Raw genomic sequence first — 27,836 nt, forward strand, 5'->3', positions numbered from 1 at the left:
GAACCCAAAATGTATTTATTGTGTAATTTTACACACATTTCCAAAAAATTTGTGATAATCATTCAAAATGTATTGCTATAACAGTTCAAGGTTGGAAAATTATGTTTATACACACAACTACAGCACACAAATGTAAGAAATGTAAGTTTATTTTTGTGCCCTTTTCATAAAAAAAGTAGTGTATATGCCTGAAAACGAATGGAAATATTAATTATTCAAAGTTAAAACATTTTAAAGAAATGTTTTATAGTCCACAGACATAAATGGGATACCGTGTGAAAGCCCCTTATCAGCACTTTCAACTGATTTCCTCAGCTTGCCACTTTATAAAAAGTAATGTTACTAGTAACAAACATGCTCAGTCTATGCACTGATAAACAGAAAGACTCAGATTTTCACCTTCCATTTTACTTGTAAGCATTTCACCACACAAGATACCATCACCATTAATTACGATAATCTGATGCCCAAGTGTACTGGTATACTCCATGTACTGTATAGCTTTCATATTATTTATTGCATCTACAGTAATGTAAGACTGATTATCGAGCTCTGGTTAAGTTGTACGGTATTCTATTCTATTCAAGGCCATTTCTTTTCATCTTCTCACCTGTTAGTTGTGGGTATCAATTGCAACTTGACCATTGAGGGGAGCTGTTGGCTCTTGGGACACCAGGTGCTGAAGTATTTTTATATTTGCATACTACACTCATTACATTTTAGAAAGATAATATTCTTTTGTATTGCAGTGTTTGTGTTTATGTTTTTTTATTATTTGAGGTTTAAATGTTGTTTTGTTATATTTTATTGTATTTCAACTGTAAAAGTAGTTTGAAATGTGGTAAATAATTTTTCCAATTAAAGAGAGGTTTGATGGTAGTGAAGTTGATGGGCATTTTGGAGCCTCTCGGTATGTCTCTAAAAATTCAGACAGCTAAAAACTGGACACTTTCACTGCATAGCATACTATTAAGATAAAAACTCCAGATGTGTCACTTTGTGCACCCACTATGAGTAGAGAGTTGGTGCTTGTAGTGTAGTTGTTGCCAGATACATGTAAGAAGAGGGTGACAGGCCATTTCTTCCCCTTGCCCTGCATTAACCTTTTAGTTCCTCATATTCACCAGTTATCTTTACAGCTTTAATGAAAGGTGAGATACTTTATCTATTAACCTAACACTACACAACTTTATACAATGTTTAGCTCTTCTTCTTCTGCTTTTACCTCTGATGTGGATTGTTCTCTTACCAAAGATCTTCACAGCAGAAACAACACACATATATTTATGAACAATTTATTTTTTACAAGTCATTTTTAATCATAACAATGTCATGTATGTATACAAAACATTTGTGTCATGTGAATAATCACATTAATGGTCTTATCTTCATAATGACTTTTTTAAATATTAAATTGCAACGGAAATATGTACATACAGTAGTCTTACCTACTGTTTAAAGAGAACTTAAGCATGTCCAACACAAGAAGAGTCAAACACACTAGGACAATTTTTGTACAGATTAAACAGAAGAGATATAATGTGTTTATTAGTGAACTTTGGAGGCCAGATGGACAGAATTTGTTAACTTAGGGACGAGCCAGGCTAGATGTTTCTCTATGGGGCTATAACAGTGACACAAAAGTTTGGCATTAAAAAAAGTAAAAATAAAACACAGGCATTAAAAATGATTTAATTTTAATATGTTTGGCAATTTTTTAATGAGTGGTCACTGGTTTTCAGTTTCAACTTTCTGTCACTGTTTTGGAGTGGAGAGGAGGGGTCTGAGGGGAGGGGCAAGAACAGTGTGATTTACATATAATCTGCACACTAAGGAGAGAACTTCACTTTTCCAGAACCAGCTGTCCTCTCATCTGTCCTCTGAAGTTTCTGTCATATAATGTGCATGTCAATAAGACAGAAAGTTGAACCTGAAAACCAGTGACACTGAAAATAAGAGTGACATGAAGAAAAAATCTGAAGATTGTCATTGAAAAACACATCACACTGAAAAATTTTTCTTTTTCAGTAAGACTTTTTTCAGTGCCAATACAACTTTTTGCCAATGTTTCCTTTTTCAATTCCGGTTCTTCTTTAAATTCAAAATTGTATCTTTGATGCCAAAATGTAACGTCACTGTTCTATCTATTGCCTCCTTCTTCCAGTCTTAATGCTAAGATAAACCCATGCTTGCCATAACTTTATATTTGCTGTATCTTCATGAGAGTGGTTTCAATCTTCGCATAACTGTCAATTGATTTTTCAGACAGAATTGGAGTCAAAAGTTCACATGTCAAAATCAGATTTTGACATGTGAACAGAGATTTTAAAACCAGTGTCGTTTGTTAAAATACTGAGCTCTAAAACTGAGCACTATCATTATATGTTCATGTTGGTCAGTAGTGGTTTTTCTGATTTAAAGCTAATACCTCAGCCTCATACCTGCCAGTTTATTAGGTACACATAGCTAAAACTATTACAACATCCCTGCAATAAAACAGAATTGCATGACAGCTATAACCAATTTTTGATGAAACTATAGTTTGTGGTGCTGTTGAATCGTTTTGCATTCCACATGTCCTCCTGAACCCTAGCAACAAATACCTTGCAGTTCCAACTCTAGCCACCATGTCGAAATTGCTGCACTACAAAGTAGCTTGCTGCCTGGTAGGTTGGCTGGGTAAAGAGTGCAGATTTTGCATATGTCATAATATATATATGTATAGTATATATGTCTAAGGGAGCTTTTTCAAATCTGAGGGAGCCAAAAGGGACAAAATTCAGAAGATATTTATAACACTTTTTCAACTTCACAAATCCTGTACACATTTTCGAATAACAGGTACATTTTCATATTTGGTCCTGACTTTGTTTCCACACTGCTACTAAATTTTTTTTTCTTCCAGGAATTAAGACAGACAAACCAAACTGAGCTTTGTTTCTACTTAGGGTGACAAAGAAGAAAAGAAAAAGCTGGTCTCCAACATCTTGTTACATAGAGTCTTTGGGGATTTTGTCTCTTGTTCCATGCTTTTATGCTGCATTGGCTAGTATCTTCAAAAGACTGATCCCACTTTACAGCAATAATGGGGCTATTCACAAAATGCTATATACCAGATCAGCAAGGTTGATCAAGCATCTAACACCAGAAACTACACAAACTACTCCAATGTCAACACTTGTCACGAGTAAATCTTGACATTTCAGTATTACTCTTGCCTACACATATGGTTTTCTCTCCAGATGACTCTTCCCCAGAACCTCATCACTGAACTGGTATGTCAGCTTCTTTTTTATCTTTTTCACCTCTCCAGTTTTGCCGTAGTTGCGCAGGGCACGGGCCATCTTCTGATAGGTCATTTTTTTGCGGTTTCCCTTCTGGATTCCCCAGCGGTGTGCAAGAGCCTCCTTGTGTTTGGAAGAAAACTGGAATGTCCCTTTGTCTCTGTCAACCCACCAGATACTGTCCTTCATATCGCCGTTCCTTAAAAGGTCCAACAGGAACTGGTACAAACGGATCTTCTTTTTATTGCCTTTTGGAAACATCAGAGAGTTGCACCATTACTCATTTTAAACTGATGTTTTCCTATTAATTTTGAACAAATTCAGTAATATTACTCGTTGGAAATAAAAAAAAAACTATCACATTCACAACCATCCTCATTTATTAGTCTTGGAATAGTGACACTATAAATGGTGTGGTACAAATTCTTTAACTGTAAACAACACGTTTTCACTCTCAACTCGTGGTAAATCAACACTTGGGGCAAGTTTAATCTCAAAACTTTATGCACGGTTTGCTACGGTTTCGGGGCTGAATAACATGCTTCCTCAAAACAGTGTCGTTTGGTTCATGTGTCAGAGGTGTTACCCAATCAGCAGCGACATGTAAATAAACACAGCCATGTTTAAAAGGCATTAAGTGTGGTGCGCTTGCGTACACAACAGGACGGTAACGGCACCACTGTTTCACCCTTGGTGTCACTTTTTAACGCACTGGGTACTCCTCTGGCGCCATTTTTGCACATGCAGGGCTCCATGGTCAAGGTAGCAATAATAAACAAGAAATATCCAGTTGGACTTTCAAAATGAAACACATAGGTAACGTTGTGAAATGGTCGCAAGTTGGTTAGGTTAAGGAAAAGATCATGCTTTGGGTTAAAATAAGTGTGTTATGTAAGTTAAGTTGTGTAACTTAAGTTAAAAAGAAGTCAACATTGACTATTGATTTCACATGGGAAACAAACACCAGTCTCCTGGGTGAAAGTGAAAGAGTTATTTATACTAAGCTTACTTTTAGTAATAATGCAGACAAAGGGATACCCAGTGTGTCAAAAAGTGATGCCAAGAGGTCTTAACCGAGAGTCCATGTATGACGACTTGGGACTGAGACCAGGTTGGTTTTTGCTAGTTTCAACCAGTCTAGACCAACCATTTATATACCATAGATATGAGACCTAAAATATTAAGCTAATAAGACAATTTAACTGTGTGTAATGACTACAAAAGGAAACTTTCTAGATTCCAAGAAATGCAGATTTAACTCTCCACTACAGAAAGTTCCAGGTAACTGTAACTATAGCCCCTTTTCCACTGTACGGTACCAGCTCGACTCGCCCCGACTCTACTCGCCTTTTTTTGGTTTTCCATTGCAGAAAAGTTGTAGGCCTACCTGTACCTGCTACCAGTTACTTTTTTTTCGCATCACCTCCGTCGAGGCTCCAAGCGAGCCGAGGCGATACTAAAATGTGACGTGAAAACACAGCAGACTTCTGGTTGGTCAGAGAGAATCGTCACCATTCACCGCGTCAGACAGAGGCCAGCAACAGAAGTTTTATATTGTACAATTTTCATACGTTATTTCATTACTACATCCACTTCTGAAAAGTTTTGTGGTGAGAAATCAACTGTGTAGTATTCGAATATTGACAGTTTTACGAAAAGTGATGGCGGAACAAAAATGTTCTTGAATATTTTCGGCGCTGTGGAGCTCCGCAAGTGGCGGCGGGGGAAGCCTGTGCCAACCCGCGGGAGGAGCTCGCCAGGCCGGTCAGCCGCCCGCTCACAGAGCCCTCTGCTCCCACCGTCACCCAGACCGCTGCAGCAACAACGGCAGAAGAAAACACAGCTGTAAGGATTTCATACCTTCTATCTGTCTTTACATTCTGAGTAATGTAGAAACGTTTTAACTTAAATCAAGAGACAGCTGTGTGTGTGTTGCGTTGAAAATTACGTCGCGGCAGTTGTGTGTGGCATCGCTATGATGACCAGATTCATTAGCCGCTTTTTAAGTCCCCATATCTCTTTTCAAGGAACTAAAAGGTTCATTCAGCCCACTATTGTGTGCGTTTCCACTGTGGTCTAAAGACCTGCGAAGATTAGGCAAATTAACCAGCTGATGCATAGGCATCATTATTTGTAACCACTATCCATGAGCAACATTAAATGAACATCAGATTTGACTGGAATATAATGAAAAACTATAGGCTTTGCTTGACCATTAAAGCAGCTTTTTTGTGTGGGAGCTATAATGAAGAGACACACGATAAAGATCGTTACACATTTAATAGTAGCCAAACAAACTGCATAAAGCCGTAAAGTTCTTAAAATAACTCCAGCACAGAGAAAGCAACAAAAATAAAATCGCAGTTTGGAAGGTTATTAAAACATTTCCAGCGACAAGAGCTGCAGGACTCACGTCTGTGTCATCTGAGTGTTGGAGGAACGTGATGTTTAACGAGCTTAATTAACACTGTTAACACTGGGAGTTCCTCCAAAGGTGCGGTATAGTTCCTTTGGTCGAAACGCACCTATTGAGGGGCGCTATCTCTGGGTACTATCTGCAATGGAAAACGGAGCAAGGCCAAACCGAGTAGAGTAGAGTCGATGCGAGTTGAGCTGGTACTGGTAATGGAAAAATGGCATGAAACTCCTGAAATAGATTACTGTAACCACAAAAATTAAATCTGATTCTGTCTTAAAGACACTTACTTGACAGTCAAATTATCAAAACTGTCAGATTCAGTAGGCCTACATATATATAGTTGCCATTATTTGCAATATGTGATCATTTAAAGACCATTCATGTTCTGTCTCTGGTTTACCTTGTTTGGAACATGATTCTGAGATGCCCTGAGCTGGACAGATGGTCTCTTGGAGAACCGTGGTTACTTGTTTATCTGTGTGTTCTCTATTCATCTGTGCACATTCATACTCTAAATGTACAAGGACTCTGTAAGGCCACACTCAGATTAAAAAGGATGTTGCATTAAAAAGAAATGCAAAGGGATGCGTTGTTGTGGGCAAAGTATCAATGAAGTAGATGACATACAGTCACTGCCACTGAAGTGCTTGCATAGTTGCTTGAGTAACAAAGAACATCATGCAACTATTTAGATAGAGATAAGATACAATATAATATACAGGCACTGCAGACACAACTCATGCTCCGCTGGCCTTGTCAAGATGGCCAAAAGAGGAAGTGTAGAGCGAGCACGTAATTGCTGAGGAGATCTGGGGGTTACACCAGCAAACTACAGTTACCTGCAAGACCATTTACAAAGAGTGAGTAAGTAAATTCTGTTGTGATGGACATGACACCTGTTCAGTAAACAAGGTGCTGACTGCCAAATATATGCAGCAGAAACTGGTTAAATTAGACAGGGCAGACCAAAAGATGACTACACATCTCTGACATGTCTCATCACAAGGCCCAAGAGGTAGCCACTTTGGATAGCATGCCATTCTCCTAGTACATCTGCTGGGTTATTTCCACAGCCCAATGTAAGAATTCTTGAGATGCAAGAATCTAAAGCAAGTCCAGTGACTTAGCACTTCTAGATATACCATGACCTAGATGACTGAGAATCTTCACATGGCCAGCACAGTTGGTGTTTCTTAAAGTAACCGTGTTTACTGCTGTGTGCGCCCTCTGCACATGCAGTTACTGTATGAAATGGCCCATAAACGTGGTTCCTTACCCAGATCTCCTGGTGTGACATATGAGACTCGCTCTCTCAGACACTCATCATCAGACACCTCCAGCGGGGGACTTCGTCCTTCGTGCTCCTCATCATCAGAGCTGCGCTGGGACACGTGTGGTTGATACACAGGTCGAGAGAAGAACGCTACCTATAACACAGGAGCCAAAGTTTATTAGTCATTTGAAGTCATTTTACTTTTCAGTAATTCCCTTCATGTTGCTCCAAGGTTTTAAAAGAACACTTTTCCATTCTGTTTGTTTTTGTAAAGTCAGTATGTCTTTTCTTTTTTGTTTATACATTATGCGAAAGGAAAAATAAATCTAGTATAATTTTATGGAATCCTGCATGACATGTTTAGAAATTAGAGGATCTGACTGGGAAAATAAAACAAGCAATGTTTGGCTGTACAATGTGAACTTGTCATGCACATGTATGTTTGGAAGCATTGAAAAGAGTGCAATTGTTGTCCTTATACCCAGGGAGTGAACGCCAAACTGCAGAGCTTAACTTGAGCTTCACTGGCAATGATATTCAGTTGTGGAAAGTAAATAAGTACACTACTAAGTACTCTACTTGTGTAGAATTTTGAGGTACTTCAACTTGAATATTTCCATTTTCCAAGCTACTTTTTACTCCACTAAACATATTTACCAGCTATAGTTACTATAAGTTTACATATAAACTAAATGATCAGTTTATAAAATATTATGCATTATTGCCCATCGGGTTATGAAGCAGTTAAAATATGCTCCACCGTGACCAACATTTAAGCAACACTTACATGGTAATGCATCACTAATAACAACCCAATCATATAGAAATATAACACTGACAGGCATCATTCTGCATTATGAGAACTTTTACTTTTGATATTTTAATAATTTTACTAAAATTTTACTAAAGTTTTGAATGCAGAACTTTTACCTGTAATAGAGTGTTTTTGTAGTGTGGTACTTTTACTTCCAAAAATCCACTGAATACTACTTTCACCAGTGATGCTTTTTACATCTCATCCTACACAAACAAATACCTTTTTAATGGCTTTTTATTTTAATTCTCTGAAAATAACTTTCATACAGCCATATTTGACACTTTTGGATCTATTTTGCATTGGATTATTATGAAGTACAATTAGGTGATTTAGAGAGATCATGTTGCTACACATATATTGTGCTGTACCTAACATCAGGCACATATTCTGAAGCGTGGGTTTTTACTAAAGTCTTCTCACTGTAAGTGAAAGAGTATGGCAACATCTCTCTTCATGATCTGTGATGTGTGGACGCTGCTATAGCTGTATGCCTGGGTGGGCAACACTTCAATACACGTCAACATATTCATAACATCCTTTACAAAAAGCAGTTAGTGGTGGAAACCTACATGTGAATTCCATGTGTGAACAGTGGTTTTCACATTGTATTCTCATATCACGTTTCTATTGATGCATTAGCACCTTATTTTTATCACATACAAACACATTTTCCTCTAATTGTGAAAATGGCAGTCCTTTTTTTCAAAAGGGAAATTCAACTTGCTCACTAGTGAAAACCATCATGTAACCCATAAGTACGCATACTTTGTGGCTTCTTTGTAAGGCTACAAACAGCAAAAACACAAATTGTGAAGCTGAAATGAAATGTTTCTTGTGTTTTAGTAGGTAGGTGTTTGTGTACGTATGTTAGTTGTATGTCTGTGTCCCATGCTTTAATAAAGGATTTTAACACTGAAAACTGCTATTTAAAGTTTCATAGCATCCCATTCAACTGTGGGTGTACCATGCACAATAACAATCCTAATCAAATTGCAGTTCACCTGTGAGCAGAGCACAATGCACACACAAAAACTACATGAAATGAAATGAAAATTTTTAAATATATTCTTTCAAAGTGAAAAGGCAGTATCCTATAATAGTTAATTGTAGTATAGTTAAAAGTAATTAATACCAGGAAGGAACAAGAAGTTTATTTAGGTATGAAGAACAAATGCTTCCCAGTATTGCCAAAGATTGAAGGTATTTAAAATATGTTGTTTTATTTATTTATTTTTTACTATATGAAAAATTGAAAAATGGAATTTATGTTTAATATTTGACAACTTCACATGTTCACTGACTTTTTGATTTTTTGATCAAGTCAAAAATACAAATTGAAAAAAACGGGCCATGCACCAAATTTGATTTTATTTAATTTGTCTGATTTGTGTAACCAGGAAGTTGCTGACTTCTTTGGATCTTGCGCTTGATAAACATGCAGTAAATACACTTGGGCTATGGCAGTACCTGATTTATTGGTATAAACATGAGCCTAAACATCAATTTTAAGTTGTTTTTTTAACTACGTATTTTGGGATATTAAAAAAAAGGCTCAATTTGCAGAACACAGTCTAACTTAACGTGTGTGTGTACTGGGACAGGAATGGTAATGCTTCAGAACTTGCCTGAGAATCCTCCAAGATTTCTTCAGTATCAAATTAATTCTGTAATAACTCACTCTTTCCATGGCAGCATTATACTTACAGTGTCTTGTAAGAGTTTATCTTTTCACACAATTGAAGACTTTTAAGGTGACATTTTTCAAAATACTTCGTTAAACCATTAACAATATTGGTGTTCAAGCCTATATTCATTACGTTAAATGAGGTAGCGCCATCGTCTAAGTGTATTTTGTTGCAAAGTTAGGCTATCAAGTACAACACACAAAGAATAACTTGTCACACAAATCAGACACAGTAAGTATCTAACTCAAATTTGGTCCATGGCCCATTTTTTCATTTCCTATTTTTGACTTGGGCATAACATCAAAAAAGTATAAAAGCCAGTTGTTAGTTTCTTGTATTGGATTCATAGAATAAATAATAACAGAACAAGTGGTCCATGGATTTAAATCCATGACTCCTTTGGCCTCACCATTACCTCCAGTGGAGAAAGTGTTGGTGTATTTGGAAAGCCTGTAATCCTGACTAGAATTGTAAATTATGAATAATATAACAATACATATACATACAATGTAAGTTTTATGGTACATGTGATTACAATTTCTTTTATGTTCTCTTTTAGATTCTGTCTTTTAATGTCTGTTTTGTTATTTTAAATACATGTAAATGCGCTTTGAATTACCTTAAGTAAATGTGCCTTTCTGACCTCTGCTTGTCTTCACAGCTTGAGCTTGTAATGATATATCCAACATATGGTATGTGGAAGTGTTGAGGTTTCAGATTTGAAAATGTTCACTTGGTTAGACACACTGTACTTGTAACTTGTTATGTAGTCCAACACCAGAGATCTCTGTTCTACTTGAAGCTTAGCTGAGCCTTCAGACTCTACTAAAACAAAATTTTCATTTTAAACTGAAAGGAAAACTAGAAACACAGAAAAATAAATAAAATTAAAGTTTTTCTTGTAGCTCAAAGATTCACTTCCTGATTTTTGTCACAGGACCCTCTAACTCCTCAAATGTCCTCTCGGATTATAAACCCAACTGTGAATTATGTTGTCTCTGAAGATGTCTGCGTTTGAAGACGTCTCACTTCAGGTCATTACTGTCATCACTTCAACAATGAATGAGGCATCATGGCATGGAAGTCCCTGACTAATTATACAGCACATAACTCATCAGTTACTCTAACATTACATTGCTTTAGTAAAAAAACAAAAACAAAAAAAAAACAGCCATTATTTGTTTATTTGTCTGCATTTATTAGTCTACATTTATATTTGAATGCATGTAGTTGTTTGTTGTGTGCAGGTGCAACCGTGTGTGTGTGTGTTGATTTACTGAAAGTCTGTTAATTTTTTTAATGCATGAGTGTTTTGTTGTTGTTGGGTGACAGAAGGACTTACTGGTTGCTGTAACACATGTGAATTTGCCCCAAGATTTGGATCAAGCAGGTTTTCGGGTTCATATCGTATGGCCTCGTGTCGTATGAGGCCGGGCGGGTGGAGAGCCTGCACACTCTGCAGCTCTGTGAAGTTGGCCTCCTGCAGGTTTTCAAACTCTACAGGGTGTATGTGAGGGTGAGTGTGGTAGTCCCAGTGATCTAAAGAGAGAGAAGTGAGAAACTTCATAATGGCCACAGCTTTTTGTGGTTTCTTAAGGTCACTACTTTGATGTCTCAACAGTTGACACTTGTATTGTACTCCAACAAAAAAAAAGACCCTAGTAAGTTTAAGCCTCATACAAAGTCACGAACATGTCTTTTATAACGTGATATAGTAGAAATACATGTTTAAAAGTTTAGAAATGCCAGACTGTCTATGAAAATCATACTGACTTGACAACGAGCTGCTTACTCATAGTGCTTGAGTTTGCATAAAGCGGGTGAAATGAGGGGAATAATAGAGAATTCAGCATGAAGCTCTTTCCTGTTTGTTGCCACACTAGAAGTGTCGCCACAGCCGTTGGCTTTGAATTCGCGCTCCTCCTCATGTTGTCCTTGACTATGTTTTTCAGAATGTATTTTAGAATTAAACAAGAAAATTTTAACATGCCAGCTCTCAAGTTTCACTATGGAAATAGAGGAGAGCCAAATAGAAGAGAACAAGTATATCACACACTCTTAAAAGTAATAAATGAAACTGGATAATAATGCCATGTTGCACATCGACTTCAACACTGTAAGATCCTTCTTTTGTATATCAGTATATGTAGTGTATTCATTTTTATTTAAAGATTGTAGTAATAGGTGTGAGATATTCAGATATTAGACAACTGAAGCTTTCTCAGTGGGTTATAAGGCAAGGGAAAATAATTTCCCCCCTATTTAGATTGTTTTGGGGCAATATTCAAAACAGTTGATTACAAGAGAAAGTAAAGCACCTCTCTTGTATCAACAAAACCCCATGGGGCGAAAGTTGTTCTATGTCTGTAGTTGTAGCGAGCCGAAAGAAATGGCATCTGTTTCCTGTGTTCCATACACCCTAATGTGGTGCGCTCCAGCTGCACACACTGCAGACTTTTTATGTACAATATACCAGAAAAAGTCAGTGTCACCACATCAGGTCATGGTGATTAATGTGAAGAATAAAATGACAGCTGACTAAATGACTAAAATTACAATTTTCTTTTAGTGAAATGAAGACACTTCAAAACAAGAGTCAAGTCGGTGGATTTAGTATGTGTCATTAACATTTTCCCATACAATCATCATCATTCGATTGCATTTTTAAAAATCTTTCATTTAAACCTCATTCACTGTGATTAAATAGATCAACTGGGGATTTAAATTGAAACGCTTTTGAAACAAAATCAATGTTGAAGTAAAACTCACCTGCCTGGATATCAGCATCTAAAACATATGGATTATAATATTCTGTAATTGGATGTCTGTAGATCTCAGGATCGTACATTTCTTCTGAGTGCTGAAAGAGCAAATAAAAACACTTTCAGCCACAAAATATCATGACAGGAAAATATTATTATATATATTTTCTGGATGGTGTATATGAAACAGACAACATCCATTATATCATTACTCATGTAATCATTTAATGGAAATAATCAAACTCACCTTTTATGAAATATTCACATTGTTTCTAAATATGTAAATTAGATGATACATTAGGAGTATTTGTGTTTTAATAATGATTTTTTTTTCTTGCCACTACTGTTCTGAAACTGTCAAGATCTTTTGAGTTTCATTTTCATGTTGCCTGTAATATAAAAGACTTCTAGACTTTGCGTCCTGTATTCAAATTGAAGTAGACTCACATTAAGTCATCTAATTTTAAATAATACATGTCATCCGTCCTCTTGACTCTTAAATGTGTTTCTGGTTAATGCTACATTAAAAACAAACTATTCCTACAAGGAACTCTTTCAAGCTTCACATGCTAGAAAGTCTCCTGAGAGTTTAGATAATAAGAAAATAAATAAGATACTTACAGGTGGGATGAGGTAGCTCTCCATTCTGTATGGATGCAACATGGAGACCTCTTCTCCAGTAGACCAAGTCTCAGACGCTTTACTGGCAAAACACTCTCTCACAACCTTTCAAAACTTTTGCGGCACCATTGCACAATGTTTCAAAATTTCCTCTCACTCAACAAAGACCAAAAAATGTCTCTCTCTCTCTCTTATTGTATAGTGAACACTTAAGAACTTAGCTACTCTCGGAGGCCTTCAGCTGTGTCAGATAAAATTAAATTAACGAGGCCCGCTGTTTGACTGTAAAATGAAAAAGGAACTTTTGACTTCTGTAAAATGTCTGTGGGTGGGAGCAATAGAGTGTGTCTGCTAAAGGTTCCTGGTCATTGATGATTTGTCAGGGGAGACCATGAAACTCCATATTTATCAGGGTCTATATACTGTTCCCTCCTCTTAGCAGCCAATCATCTTCAAGGCATTTCCTCACTGTCAGTCCCCCCCTGATGTGGCAAACACAGGTTGCAATGAACTGTTGAACATTTTAAGTTTAAGTTTGGTTGATTTTATTAATATCCTTTGCTTTTAAAATATGTTTAATTCAAACTATAGCATTGGCTATGGTCTCAACAGCAGTATCTGGTGAAAAATGTGGCTTTTGTCATACAAGGCATAATGGGTACCATTTAGCATTTTTATGCAGTATGTAAGCATTTAATAAACAGTTTATTACAATGTTATTAATTGCAGATATAAGGAACTGTTTGTGTTTATTAATGTGTTTTTGCAGAGCTGATGTATAAAGCTAATGAATGATAATATACTAAAATATATCTAGTAATATAAATGTCTTAATTTGAGGAAGTTATAATTGTTGACAAATACTGAATATTAACACTTACGTCTACATTACAGAGTGTCATAAACCATTTATTTAAGGTTTAAATAAGGCTTATAAATGCTATATTGGGGGGTTTTAAGTTAAGTATTTCAGGACAACAAAGACAGGATTGTGAAGCAATGGATATTATTTTTAGCTGTTAGTACACTGTGTGAAGTTTAAGTGTCACATTGTAAACAATCATGCATCCGGGTTCTGAATGCAAACCTGAAACTGAAGGACTGAAAGTGTACGCTGTGGCAAAATGACTAAAACATGTTGTGGGGTGATGTAAACAGAAGTTTGTTTAGGAAAAATGTTGGCACACAAACATGCCCACACACACCCGCACAGACACACATACACACACACACACACAAACACACACACACACAGCTGGAAGATAAGATGAAGGTACAGTATCTGTGTTGTAACCACATTGAGTGAAATGAAGATTATTATTATCACAAAGAGGAGATACTGTTCTTGGGAGGAGATTGAGTCCATCTGCTGTAATTACCAACTAAGAAACTGCAAAAGCCTGTTTGTTTGGCTCAGTAAAACATTGTTATGTAACATACTATGGATATTTATTCTGTCTACTGTACGTTCTCAATGCATTGGGGCAAAATGAAAGTTAAATATGTTGGTTACCAGTTTCTGAACACATCACGGCAACTGTAATAACTGAAGATACTGCATATTTCCCAGATGCTGAGATAACTGTTAATAAGTGAATAGTACAGTTAACAGTGTAGCACAAATCTGTGTGTATATTGTTAGCGCTGCCTGTTGTAGAGGAAGACTGCAGCATTGTGATAAGGCAATGCCCTGAAAATATTACTTTCTGTAAGATCAAAATACTGAGGTTATGTTTATCTTCTTACCGCAGTCAGTGTGCTAATTCCTATGGGTGCTGAGATCTCATCTACAGATTAAAAGCATGATCAAATCCTCTTTAAAATGCTGCTTTCATAAAGTAGTTAGCTACATTAATCACACAGGAAGGTGCAGTAGATAGTGATTGTCACTGGGGATAATTATGGTGTAGATAATTATAGATAATTATTTCTCTTCTTTTGTGCATTCTATGTTGCATGCTTTTTTAAAGTGGTTAAGATACTTGTGTCTTCATGTCTGTTGTAATTTCAAAGGCTTTTGATCAATGTGTTGGCCTGTTTTCCTTGTTGACTGGTGGAAGACCATGATCGTTAGAGTCTTTGTTTGGGGAGCTGTTAAAACCACACAGACTGTGGCCAGCCCCGACCAGCCCTAATCACAGTTGGCAGTGTAAAACTGATGACATATACAGTAGCATTTTCCGAGAGTATTAATACACAGAGGGGGCTGCAGAAAGCCATGCACTATTTCCATCACAACTATTTTCAGTGAATCCAAAAGATAATTATTGGGGTTTTTTGATGAGTTTTTGATCATGTTGAGCAACATAATAACAGAAAAGCAACAGTTTAAAATGCATTCTATGTATAACCTAAGCTAAGCTAAAATTTGAGTGTGATTCTACTTACAGTATAATACTAAGTCAAGTTTGATCATTTAACCACACGGTACGTGTTAACATTCAATTATAGAACTGAAATGTTAGCTGATGTAGAGTTTTAACAAATTGATACTAACATCAACTCAATTGCAACTTAGTGGGTAATAAAAGTTTAATGTTATCATCTTCAGAGGTACTTAAGTAAATGTTAATACCATCCATCCATCGTCAACCCCTTATCCTGCGTACAGGGTCGGGGGGGGGGGCTTAATTATTGATGCAAAAATGTGTATGTCACATAATGTTGCAGCTTGTAAAGCTGGAGATAATTTATATTACAATTACTTTAAACTGTATACTGGTGGTTAGCTTAACCTACAACAAACCTAGGATAGGCAACGAACCAGCAAGGGACAGCTAGATTTTGAAAGTATCCAACCAAAGAAATCCCAACCCCTCCCTTCAGGCCTCCCTCCAAAGCCACTCCACAGGTAGGCAGGTCAGTAGGTATGCAGGCAGGTAGGCCAGCCAATGTTTATTACAGTCCTGCGACAGCCACAGATAACCACAGCAAAGCCACCCAATGAGTCAAAGAGTTATATCAACTGCTGTGGTTATTCAGGAAAATAAATAGTCTGCATCAGTCATTTGTTCAAATTTATTCAACACATTATTTTGGGTGCAAATTGATCTGTAAAAGAGAAATCCTGCACACTGTCGATCACTTGCACTTACGTTAATAATGATGTTTCGGCCCTCTAAACTGTTTTTCAGGTAAAATTCATACAGGTTAACAGCTCCAGTGTACTGACAATTTATGTTACCTATAAAGATGTGCTACTTTTCAGTTCTTTGCATGCGGTTGTGGTTATGGTCACAGGTAGGAGTAGGTGCCATTAATTTGCATTAAGGTACCATTTTTTGACAGGGAAGCATAAATCGTCAGACACTGCCACCAGTTTGCAGGATTAACTAAATTACTGCCTTTATACTGTTTCTGATCTCATAGAACTTCGCACACTCTAAAAGTACAATAACATCATACTACATATAACTTTACTAGTACTTCATTTGAGAAACAGCTTAAATTAATGATTGAGTTGAGACAATGCATTTCTTTATCCAGTGTGCGCCAGCAGAGGTATTTACAGAGATGGTCAAAAGAAAATGGATTGAAGATATTGATTTTATCACTGTTGCACCTGCAGAAAAGTAATTTAAAACTGGAGGTAAGTCAAGTGACGTTCAGGTCTGTTATAATAATTACTGTAGTAACTGTTTCTCTTAGCTAGCCATTGACACTGACTCAACTTTAACACAGACTATTTGAATCTAAATTTAATTTGATTTTTAAAATCATACATCTGGTTTGGTCTTCTCTCTGATTTTATACAAGTAACTGCACTAGTCTAGGTCTGTTTGTCTTCCTTGTGGCCTGAGAGATGAAGTACACAGTACATGCACACCAACAGTGACATATTATTAAATGAGGAACTGGGAACTTGTCTTTCAGATTCAGTTCCTTGAAGGTTGCCTTTAAATTAATCTATTTACGTGTCATATGGTCAGGATCATCCAGACCTCTTTAAGGGTTGGTTGCCTTGGTGGCACATTTTTCTTTGTGTGACATGATGGCCTAATGGTTTAATCTAGTGCTCTTAAACCATAGTGCCAAGTCTATGTGCAATCCTTTCTCTTACAGTATGCAGTGTGGACTGCTGAAACATCTTTTGACAAGACATTTATTCCATACCAGCTCCAGGTGGTGTAATTAAAACAATAGCGTGTCAGTGTAAGAAATAGTAACTAAAGATAAAAAGAAACAAACCGAGCTGTGTGACCAATGAAAATGACTTATTGTGTGAGCCATATTAGAAACTACAGGAAACAGAAGAAGGCAAATAACACTTTTGGCTTATTACACCAAAATCATTTCCACTTATTACAGTGCTCCTGGAATACAGATCAACCGCATGTACTCAGTCACAGTAACCATCCTGCTTTTTAAAATTTCTTATTATTAACACATTTTGAGCCCAGAGTGTGTTTATTTAAGCCTTTAGCGCTTCTATTTCGCATTCTGCATGCAGATTGCAACATTGTAAAGAGACTGTAAACACGGTCGCCCTGACAGATCACATGCTGTGCATTGTTTTTCCAAAAAGTTTCCAGTCGTCATGTGCATGTGATTTTTTTTCAAAAACTTCAACTAGCTTTGCCAATTTACACTCAGAGGCCACTTTAGTAGGTACACCTGTAAAATCTAATGCAGTCCAACACCACAGCTCAGCCATAAATTCTACCTTTACAAAGATAATAATGTTCATTTTTGATTTACACTGTAAAATAGGTATCAATTCAACTGTTTGTTCATTATTGAGGTTGTAGTTTGCAGTGGTGCTATCAACCATGGAACCAGGAGTCTAGCTGTATTACCTATATGTATTGATAATGCAGTGGTAGACACAAAAACATGAACTCTCTTAAAATATAATGAAATCTAATACAATAGTCAGAACATGTGAGACTCACACAATGTCCAGTTTTAGCTAAGAATGTGTCAGAGATGTGTTGATTCATAATACACCACCGGTTCACAGCTGAAAAAACAGTGGTGGAATTTAACTTAGCATATTTACTCAAGTACTGTACGTACACGCAGGTACACGTTTGAGATACTTTACTTGGGTATTTCCTTTTGATGCCTCTGTAGGCTATACTACTAATATCGTACTTTTTACACTGCATTTAGTGCTTAGCTATGGTTACAGGTTTTTACAAATTAAGATGCTATATAAACCTTACAAAACATATGATGGGCTTGTAAAATATTATACTCAACAACATACTTAAAATTAGCTCTACCTCGACCAACAGGAGTACACTACAATAGTACAATACTACTTACAACTTACACATTAATGCATCAGTAATTAGTAATGGCATTTTCTGCACTGCATAATTTGATAGTTTAAATATACATTTTGCTAATTATATATATACTTAAATTGAAAAAAATAAATAAAAGAGCTGCAACTGTGGCAACAAGAGTCAGTTATTGCAGAATGTAGAGTAACATCAGCCTCCATACTGGCAGCAGAACCCCTGAGTGTGCTGAAATGAGCAACAGGGAGTTTATTGCTTATAAATTCAAGTTTTAATTTGTAAGAGTAAGATTGTGTTTTTAAGATAATTACATAAAATGACATGACATTGCTTTAAGTAACATTTTTCAAAGTTGGACTTATTCATAATTGAGTGTTTAGTGTGGTATTTAAAGAAATAGTTGGGCATTTTGGGAAATACACTTGCTTTCTCGGTGAGAGTTAGATGAGAATAGTGACACCAGTGTCATTTCTCTATGTTAAATATGAAGCTACTGCCAGAAGCTGGTTGGCTTAGCTTAGCACAAAGACAGGAAAATGGGGTAAACTTGTTGTAAAGGTAACAAACTCCACCAGCACATCCAAGACTCACTAATTAACACATTATATGTTAGTTGTTGAATCTGTGGAGTTTTGTGCCGGACTATTCCTTGACCAGGCATAAACAAGACGCAACATTAGTGAGCATGGGAGGTGCTAGCAAGCAAATTGTTTCACCTATGAACACTAAATGGGTGTTCATGTTATGGTGTCCAGTCTTTTCTCACTCAAAAACATGTACAATGAGATATAGTGTATAAAATAAAGTTGCCAGAATTGTTATATTTATTTTCAAGTGTAAGTGACACACTGTGAAGTTACATATTTGTGACCTGCAGTAGCTCTGACCAAGTACTGCATTCTGGTTTGGTTCCACCACAGGGTGTAACTGAGTACTTCACAGCTTTACATCTGAATGTAGTCACAAGATACATATCTCTGATGGTTAAAACTCACACACAAGCATGCAAACTGTTACATTGGCGCCTCTTAATACTCAGTCACATTGTTTGGCCTTCCTAGGGCCTGCTGTGTGAAGGTGTCAGTGTTCTCATCATCTGTCTTTGCATGCACTTATTTTAAGAGGCTACTAATATTCTGAAGGAAGCACAGTACAGTGGTTATCAAATGGTTCTGTTTCTGGTGCTGCTACAGCTTACTTAAAACTTAAAAACACAGGGATTATACAATGGAATATGTCTGTTATTTACTGTAGTCTGCTCCATTCACTTTTTGCAAGTTAGACTAAAGTCATAGTAATTACTCAGTTGACATGGATACATTAATTGTGCTATTATACATATTTTTTTGCTGACATTTAGAGTTTTTCTCAGACATGCGGAGTCTCCTTTGATTCAGTATCAGAAGATTCACAGCGGGTCACAAGATTGTGCCCGCACAGACTCGCAGAGGAGAATGACACGCATGACCACTGACTGTGGAAAACAGGATACAGGGTACGTCGCAACAGGAAGTGTTGCACTCCTCCTCTGCAGAACATCAGTTTGACCAGAATGACTGCAGGCTGATGTCCACACTCTGTAACTCCTGTGGCAGTATTCAAATTTCGTAATCATCTTCACTCACCATTTCTTCTCAGCTAGTTGAGCAATGCAGTGAAAAAGAAAGAGTTTTTGTCCAAAAAAACAAAAGAAAAAAAATCCCCAGGCAGGCTGTATTACTCTTAATAGCCTACTGGATGCATGCAAATAATAACTGACTTGGTAAATTGTGTATAGCAAAGTTTATATTTAGTGGGCTTTACACATTAATAACCACCCCTAAATAACTGAGAGTACATACATTTCTTGTTGTTGTTCCTTTTTTAGTGTAAATGTTTCAGCCTTCCACATGAAAAAATGCAAAGCATTTTAATTGCAATCTGTCAGGTCAAACATTAAAGATACAAAATTTGATGACTTAATTTAAATCAGTAGTAGTTAATGTCTGTCTATGTTTATATTTGAGTAAAGCAGGCAATCAACTAAATTATTTAAATATTGCATGAATTCCTACAAAAATGAAATCATTAAGCTAACAAACAAAAAGGAAAGTCTTGGAAATAATAAAACATAAGAAAATACTGCAGGTAAAATACATTTATCAGCTCATAAACTCAACATTGTATACTAAGTAATACTAAAACACAATCTCATATCACTGTGCTCATATAAGGAAAGTCAGGATACGCCCACAGTCTCACTCGGAGAACAATGTGCTTCGGTCTTACCATTGCACTCTGTACAACATCCAGCGATGAGCTGTTAAGGTGTCCACAGGGGAGCTGCTGAACTGCTGGAAGGAAAGGTGGTTGAAAAATGCAGGCTTTCTATATATCTCTGAATTAGCAGGGGAACTAAAAACTTCCTTAATTCTACCAATTTAGGTTGGTACCATAAGGCTTCTTCTTCTTCTTCTTCTCCTTCTTCTTCTTCCTTATTAAAACAAGAAGGTGACAAACTCTCCCTACAAAACAAAAAATTTAAGGCTATGAATTTAGTGTGCACTCATGATGCTGATGAGTTCCTTTGCTCACATCTTGAGTCTAAAGCCTGTGCCTCCATTAGACTTAAGTGTTTAACCTATTTTTATTATCGACTTTACTGCACATTAATTACCAACACACATGACACAATAAAGGTGACCAGGTTGTGTCAGCACTGCATGTCCACTAAGAATCACTAAGAATGTGACTATTTTTTTGATGATTCTGTGACCAGGAGTGTCCTAAAAGCAGCGGCGCACCTGTGACATACAAAGCTAGAATAAATAACAAGCATTCAAATCAGCTCATTCATTATCATTTGTTGTCAGTGAATGAATGAGAGGAGCTTGTTTGATAAACAGAGCAGCTGCTATCATGGTGAAGAGTGTCCAGACCAGCTTATACTAACAAAAAAAACAGAGGTGCAGAGTTACAATGTGCAAATATATAATGTGTGATACTGATATGTTTGTTCACACATAATAAAGTGAGAAGGAGTTTTTAGAAAACAGTTTAACTCACAAGTAAATGTGTATGCAGTATTTTTGTACTAAAATTGAATTCCACAGATATCCAACACACAAATTAATGCAAATTTCACTTAATTTTAAAAACAGAAGTACATGTGTTAGATGATTTTATTATATATTGACACCCTTGCATGGCTCATGACAATGTAAGCCACAAATTACCAGCAGATCTGAAGAAATTGTTACTTTGACATGCAATGCAATTGTGCAATCTGTGAGCACACGCAGGGGTTGTATTAACCTGAAAAAGTGGTACCCAACAATATGCATTCTGTTTATGTCGCATATGATTCTTATAATGCCTGCAAAACACTGAAATTATTACATAGAATATTTCAGTTCTGTGGGTGGACAGTCCACAGAGAAGGCCTATGTTTCCTGGCTGATAGTCACCAGAGGTTTCAGTGGCCATCATGTGTTTCACAATGACATGGAACAGTCGCTTGACATACGTGCAAGGGGACATCCAGCCCTCTCACTTCTTATTCCTGATTCCTCATTTTCTCTGGACTCCACAAGATTCAACTATCAGACTAGGCTGTGGGTATTATTAGACAAGGGTGAATCACAAGGCACATGGACACACAAACACACACAACCTCACACACGCAAAAAACCACTCACTGTGGAAAAGTACTTTATTCTAATTTTCTGACACATTAGAGTCCAACTCTACAGTAGTAGGCCTAATATGCTGTCTTAATCTGTTCAATATTATTTGAGTAAATTTTTTTTGAAAATCTTCAATCCTAAACCTACACACACAAACATGCACATTTACCCATTTAAACCCTTATAAGGCTATGGGCCCCTATCCCACCAAACAACAAGTTCCTCTTTCTTTATGTATTGCTCAAGTCAGAGAAGGATGACTCAGTGCGGATATTAATCATGTTTTTTTTGGTTATCTTCACATCTCACTGTGCTAAGTCCGCCTGTCAGAGCCGCAGTTAGACCATCTATTTTTAAAAATCTGAGAACTTAAAGATTGGTTAGACTTCAGCAACATCCCCAAAAAACATGTCGTCAGTTTAGCTTCGACTATATGTTGTTGACAGGAGTTAAGCTGTTCAAGCAAATGTATGATCACTGTTCGTGATCATACATTTGCCATTTCATGTTATTGTGCTATGGTGGCAATTATAAAAATGAAAAAGTAGACCAATATTATTCATTCTTAAAACTCCCTTTAACCATCTCAGGCCACGAGAAAGTAAGCACACAGGCTTGTTTTCTCACAGTTGGGCAAAAATACAGGGGGAGAGAGGTGGGGCCGGGGAATGATGGATACAGGTGGACAGGCGTCCTACTTCAACTCTGGAGGGACTGCTAAATCCCATATGTGATTAGCTGTAAGTGCACTTAAAAAGTAGATAATACTGAGGGAGAAGATAGAATGCACATACTTTGAAAATGTAATGAGATTTATTTTTTTCTTAGCTTTTTCAGGGCAAATGCCATCCGGGAGTAAACCTCTGTCATGTGCACCACCTGGTGGTCAGGCAGTTTATTAAGAGAACTAAACCAGAGGTGAGGTGGGGTTAGGAGAGCTGGCCACATACCATGCAACCCTTTCAAAGTGGGTACTAAAATGCTTGGTGCGGACCTTGACATACTGTACATTTAAAAATATATAGACTACTTTATAGACAACTGATTCACTATATTTGAACTACTTTTGTTAGAAAGACGTTTTGAGAGATGTATTCAGATTCTTTACTTAAAGCTGTGGTAAAAAATCTAGTTTAGAAGCATTTTTTGTTATATTTGTTGAAAGTTTATTTAAATCAAATGCTCTGACACAAAAATTTAAAAGGTCCGGTATCTGCAACTGTCGCAGGATTGTAATCAGCATGGCCAATGATTTCATTTGGTCTGAAATGATTGGTTGCCCTACCTGCCTGTCTACCTCCCTAACTACAGTACCTATCTGCTTACCTGGCCACCTGGCCGCCTGCCTACCTGCGTGCACTCTGCCCCTGCACTCATTGGGCATGAGCACTGACTCATGTCTCAGAAGCATCTAACAATAGAATGAGAGGCTAGTTCACCACTGCCCGCCCTCAAAAGTTATTCCCCACTGTTTATCATCATGCCTCTTTGTCACTCGTCGATACGACATGCATCACACACTTGTGAAGGAGGGATGAGCAGTTCTTTCATTGCTGGTGGTTGTTTCTTAGACATTGTGTTTGAAAACCTTCTAAAGCTGCTGAAGATACTGAGCTTGACTGAATGAGAGCATGCATGAGGAGGGGGGCTGCACAGGGTATGCATGAGCAGAGACTGACACTGCGTTAGAGACTTCTCCTGGCTCTGATTAGTTGTTTTGACTCAATGGATTCTTGAAAATGGCATCAGGAGCAGTAGGAGGAACCTTTTTTTCAGATTATCTGTCTCATGTTTAAGCAAATATGACAAAACGTTATTTTTAAAATAACTCCCTACTGCTGATTTAAATAAAGCTACAACACATGAATTGTAATAGTACAGAAGTATTATTAGCAAAATGTACTCATTCTGTAGAAAAGTTGTACTATTAATACATGATCAATTTGTTAAAGAGGTGGTATTATGCTCATTTTCAGGTTCAAAATCCTATTTAGGGGTTTTACCAGAACAGGTTTACATGGTTTAATTTTCAAAAAACACCGTATTTTTTTTCATACTGCACATTGCTGCAGCTTGAGGGCCTCGTTTTAGCTATGGAGTGATACATCTTGTCTCTAAATGATCTTTGTTGGGAGTTGCACATGCACAGTTCCTAGTTAAGGACTACTAGCCAATCAGAAGCAGAGAAGAGCAGGCAAGAGAAGCCCGTAAACAGCTTCAATTCAGCTGTACATGTTGCTGACCAGCTTGGCAACATGGACTGGAGAAAGAGTTTCAGAGTGGTGAGTTATTAATCTGTAACAAAAGTATCTTTCATCCATAAAGTTTTAACTGAGCTCTGTCTCTACATCACAGTAACAACTTTATGTCCATTGACTGCCTGGAGGGTAGCTAGTGTTTGGAAGGGAGATGAGAGGTGTGTGCTGCAGCTCAGTGTTTTTCCATCTGTGTTTTTGAAGACGTGTTGGGCGAGCGTTATTTGAGGCACATTTAGCTTTCTTAAAGGGAAGCGGCTGGACTACAAACGAGCCATTTTCAGGCAGTTCAGAGCAGAGTTTTCTGTGGGAGATGGGAACTCCCTCTGGGCTGGACTTTGGGCTTTTTCACTTTGCAAACCTACATGCACAAAAAAGGTAAATAACTCAATAAAGGATAGGAAAAAAGCCATAAGTACCACCTCTTTAATACTAATGCGTTTATGTGTAAGCAGAATTTCACCGTTTTAGTTTTAACTTATAAACAGTTTGGTAGATCATTGGCCCCAGCCTGGGCCCAGGCCTTTCCAAGGGGTTAAAAGGGAAAATGGGGCACAAATAAAGAAAAAACAATGATCTTTGCTTTTTTGCTAAATATTGGATTATTTCACCTATTTGAGCCTTGATCAGTCATTTAAATAAAACCATCTGACAAATTTAGATGGGAAATGGATCTTTGATGGAACTGCTAATAACAGACAACTCTGAACATCTGAAACATGACCAGGAGCCCTAGCTCAAAACACTGGTTTAACCATTAACAATGCATTGTGTTTTAATTTTTTTTTTTTATTCTAATCTGTAAAGTAGTATCTATAGCTGTCAAACAAAAGTACACAAACTGAAAATTGAGTAAATGTACTTAGTTACTTTGTTTTATTTTCATTTTAGGCTACAACTAAACCATCCTACCTTAACAGAGACTTCTGATGACTGGCGAAAGCACAGTTATTGAAATAGAACTATCAGTGTACCAATAGCCTGTACTTCCAATTAGTCTAAGTAGCATCACACTCTATGGGCAGCGCAACAAACTGTAACTGCCACTCAAGTCCTTGGAAGAGGACAAGGTAACGACAGCCAGGGAAGTGCTCTAATACGCAATTGAGAGGAAGGTGACATGGGCGGAACTGTGGAAGGCAGAGCCACAGCGGTTCAAGTTTCTCATCCAGGCGGTATATGAGGTGCTTCCCAGCCCACATATGGGGCAAAGTGGAGTCACCAGCATGTCCACTGAGCTGCTGCTCAAAGGCACTGGGAGAGGGAAGGTAAAGGTGGGGATATGACCAGGTGCTGAACGCCATCGCTGAGGCCATTGCTGCAGGAGTTGAGTGGGCCAAGCGCTCCCTCCCCTCCAAACAAGCCATCACCTTCATCAAAGCTGGAGAGCAGCCAAGACCAACAGAAAAAACATCTGCAGGCATCCCGGCCACTGCGAGGGACTGGCAGCTGTTGGTGGACCTGGAGCAGCAACTCAAGTTCCCCAACCAAGTGGTTCTGTTGGAGTTAACAGTCCCTTGGGAAGACTGCCTGGAAGAGGCCTTTAAAAGGAAGCTCGCCAAGTACGAAGGGGCTGGTTAGCGAGTGTCGACAAGCCGGATGGAGAGCGAGGTGTCTCCTAATAGAAGTCGGATGCAGGGGCTTTGCAGCCCCATCCTTGTTCAGAGCCTTCAGTCTGTTAGGAATCGATGGAGTGAGGAGGAGAAGAGCCATCCACAATACCACCAAAGCAGCAGAGAAAGCCTCAAGATGGATATGGCTCAAAAGAGGAGATCCATGGGGGCAAAGTAGCTAGATTCGGCAACTGGACACAAGCTGGGATCTGAACAGCCTCAGCTGGGTCGCCTGGATGAGGGTGTATGATGTTGAAAGACCCGAAACACCCAATGATTTCAGGAACATCACTGAAGATGTGTCCAGTAGCATCAATAGATGTATGTGCACAGCTCAGTGTACCAATAGCCTGTACTTCCAATTAGAAGCATGTGGGATAATTGATCACTATATAACTCGGTGTGTGGAGATGTAATTGAGTTGTGGATGTGTGTGGATAGCTGGAAGTCCTCTTTAGTCTCCTTGTTGAGTTTATTAATAAACCCTATTTTCTCCATCTCAACTGATGAGTTTCTATTTATGCCAAAGAGAAAATTGCTGCGAAGGTGGTGTCCCTTATTCCAAGTATACTTTTTACCTCAACATTCAGTATTGTTTTTCCTGGCTGCTTATTGTTTGTCTATTTCAAATCTGGGTTTCTTGTATTAAGAACTGCAGTAATACACTTCATTACTGCAACAAATTCTCAATTTAAAGGTGCAATAGTCTGTCTTCCATCATTTCCACATCCAACATAATTCAGGCAAAACTTGTCAGCATAATTCTGGTTAAGATTCATTTTTAGGGGTCACTGATTTAAAAAGGTTTTACAACCTAGATTTCACTGACCCACTTTGGCTGATGATGTGTTGAACAGGTTTGTTCCAGGCTTGGCCCTTTGAGTGCTGTGCTCCTGCAATGTGGCTGTAAGGCGGTGAAATCGAAACTGCTCAAATGACGAACCCTATGTTCTGACTGACAAGACTTCAAGACAAACAGGGAGGTGGCATGCGCATTACCACCACCCTGAAACTGAAGCATCTAAATGGAATCCAGCCACCAACACCTGTGCTTTTCCCACTGTGATATGTTACAATTATGTGACAATTCATTATAAAGAGAGTGAAATATTTCAAGCCTTCTTTCGTTTTATTCTTGGTGATTACAGCCTGCAGCTCATGGAAATCAAAAATCCATACCTCAAAATATTCAAATTAAGAATGCATAATACAGAAATGTCGACCTGAGATGGGCCTTTAAACTCTCAGTCTGGTTCGGTACACACAACCACAATCATGGGGAAGACTTCTGACTTCTGAGTTTTCCAGAAGACAGTCACTGACACCGCCCACAAGGTAAGCCACAGAAGGTCATTGTTGAAAGGGCCAGCTGTTTGCAGAGTACTGTATCAAAACATAGTCATGGAAAGTTGGCTGGAAGGTTAAGGTGCACAAGCAACATGGATGACCGCAGCCTTGAGAGATTTGTTAAGCAAAGCCGATTCATGAACGTGGGGGAGCAAGGAGTGGACTGGCTACATCAAGAGCCACCAGGCACAGACGTGTCCAGAAAATGAGCTACAAGTGTCGCATTCATTGTGAAGTCACTCCTGAACCAGAGACAACATCAGAAGGGTTTTACCTGGGCTAAGGAGAACAGGAACTGGACCGTTGCTCAGTGGTCCTCTTTTCAGATGAAATTAAATTTAGCTTTTAATTACAAAACACTAGAGTGAATGGTGAGTCCGTGTAACTTTGTTACAAATTACAAGCATAGACATGTGTACAAGTATAAATGGACAAACATTTATGAATTTTATATTAAAGGTGTGCATTACACACACAGCTCCCAGGACTGATTTAAAGGGATATTTTTGTGGTTTAATACATTTGCAATCTCTATATTATGATAAAACTCATTTGGGTGTAATAATAACGCAAAGATAACATGATCCAGAAAGACAGTAATTGATTCCCCTGAAACTTTCTTTTAAACCCCCCGATTACATCAATTACTTGATCTTTTGCTGTGACTTTGTGTAAGAAATTTGCCTAAATGTGGACATGAAGAACTTTATTTGGAGATAATGTGCATTGTAGATTTGCTTAAAGGGATATCATATCCTTAGATGTGTCTCTTGGAGGCTGCTCCTTAATGTGGGGGGCAAAGAAAAGTTACTTCCTGAACAGTTTGGTGGGGCGGGACCCACGTCCTGA

The 27,836-nt window shown here is 37.8% G+C and overlaps 1 protein-coding gene across 1 annotated transcript; it reads right to left on the reverse strand.

The window, feature by feature from the left end:
* Positions 1-1,279: 1,279 nt before the first annotated feature.
* On the reverse strand, positions 1,280-15,442 carry spi1b (Spi-1 proto-oncogene b). The gene is made up of 5 exons (XM_038701118.1): positions 12,862-15,442; positions 12,248-12,338; positions 10,821-11,017; positions 6,980-7,130; positions 1,280-3,532 (listed from the first exon to the last, which is right to left on the reverse strand). Exons 1-5 carry the CDS (start codon positions 12,901-12,903, stop codon positions 3,219-3,221), a joined length of 795 nt encoding a protein of 264 aa, XP_038557046.1. The 5' UTR covers positions 12,904-15,442; the 3' UTR covers positions 1,280-3,218.
* Positions 15,443-27,836: the final 12,394 nt, after the last annotated feature.

Source organism: Micropterus salmoides, unplaced genomic scaffold, assembly GCF_014851395.1.
Source record: "Micropterus salmoides isolate LMB-PRFRI ecotype aquatic unplaced genomic scaffold, ASM1485139v1 Ms_hic_scaffold_6, whole genome shotgun sequence".
Classification (NCBI taxonomy): Eukaryota; Metazoa; Chordata; class Actinopteri; order Centrarchiformes; family Centrarchidae; genus Micropterus; species Micropterus salmoides.

What these genes read in the sequence shown, in the direction of transcription:
- spi1b (XM_038701118.1), bottom strand. Translation starts at nt 12,903, where the DNA reads ATGTTGCATCCATACAGAATGGAGAGCTACCTCATCCCACCT. An exon ending in AGAGCTACCTCATCCCACCT is followed by an intron (nt 12,339 to 12,861) that starts GTAAGTATCTTA and finishes TTGCTCTTTCAG; the next exon opens with CACTCAGAAGAAATGTACGA. An exon ending in TGTCACACCAGGAGATCTGG is followed by an intron (nt 3,533 to 6,979) that starts GTAAGGAACCAC and finishes TGTTTCCAAAAG; the next exon opens with GCAATAAAAAGAAGATCCGT.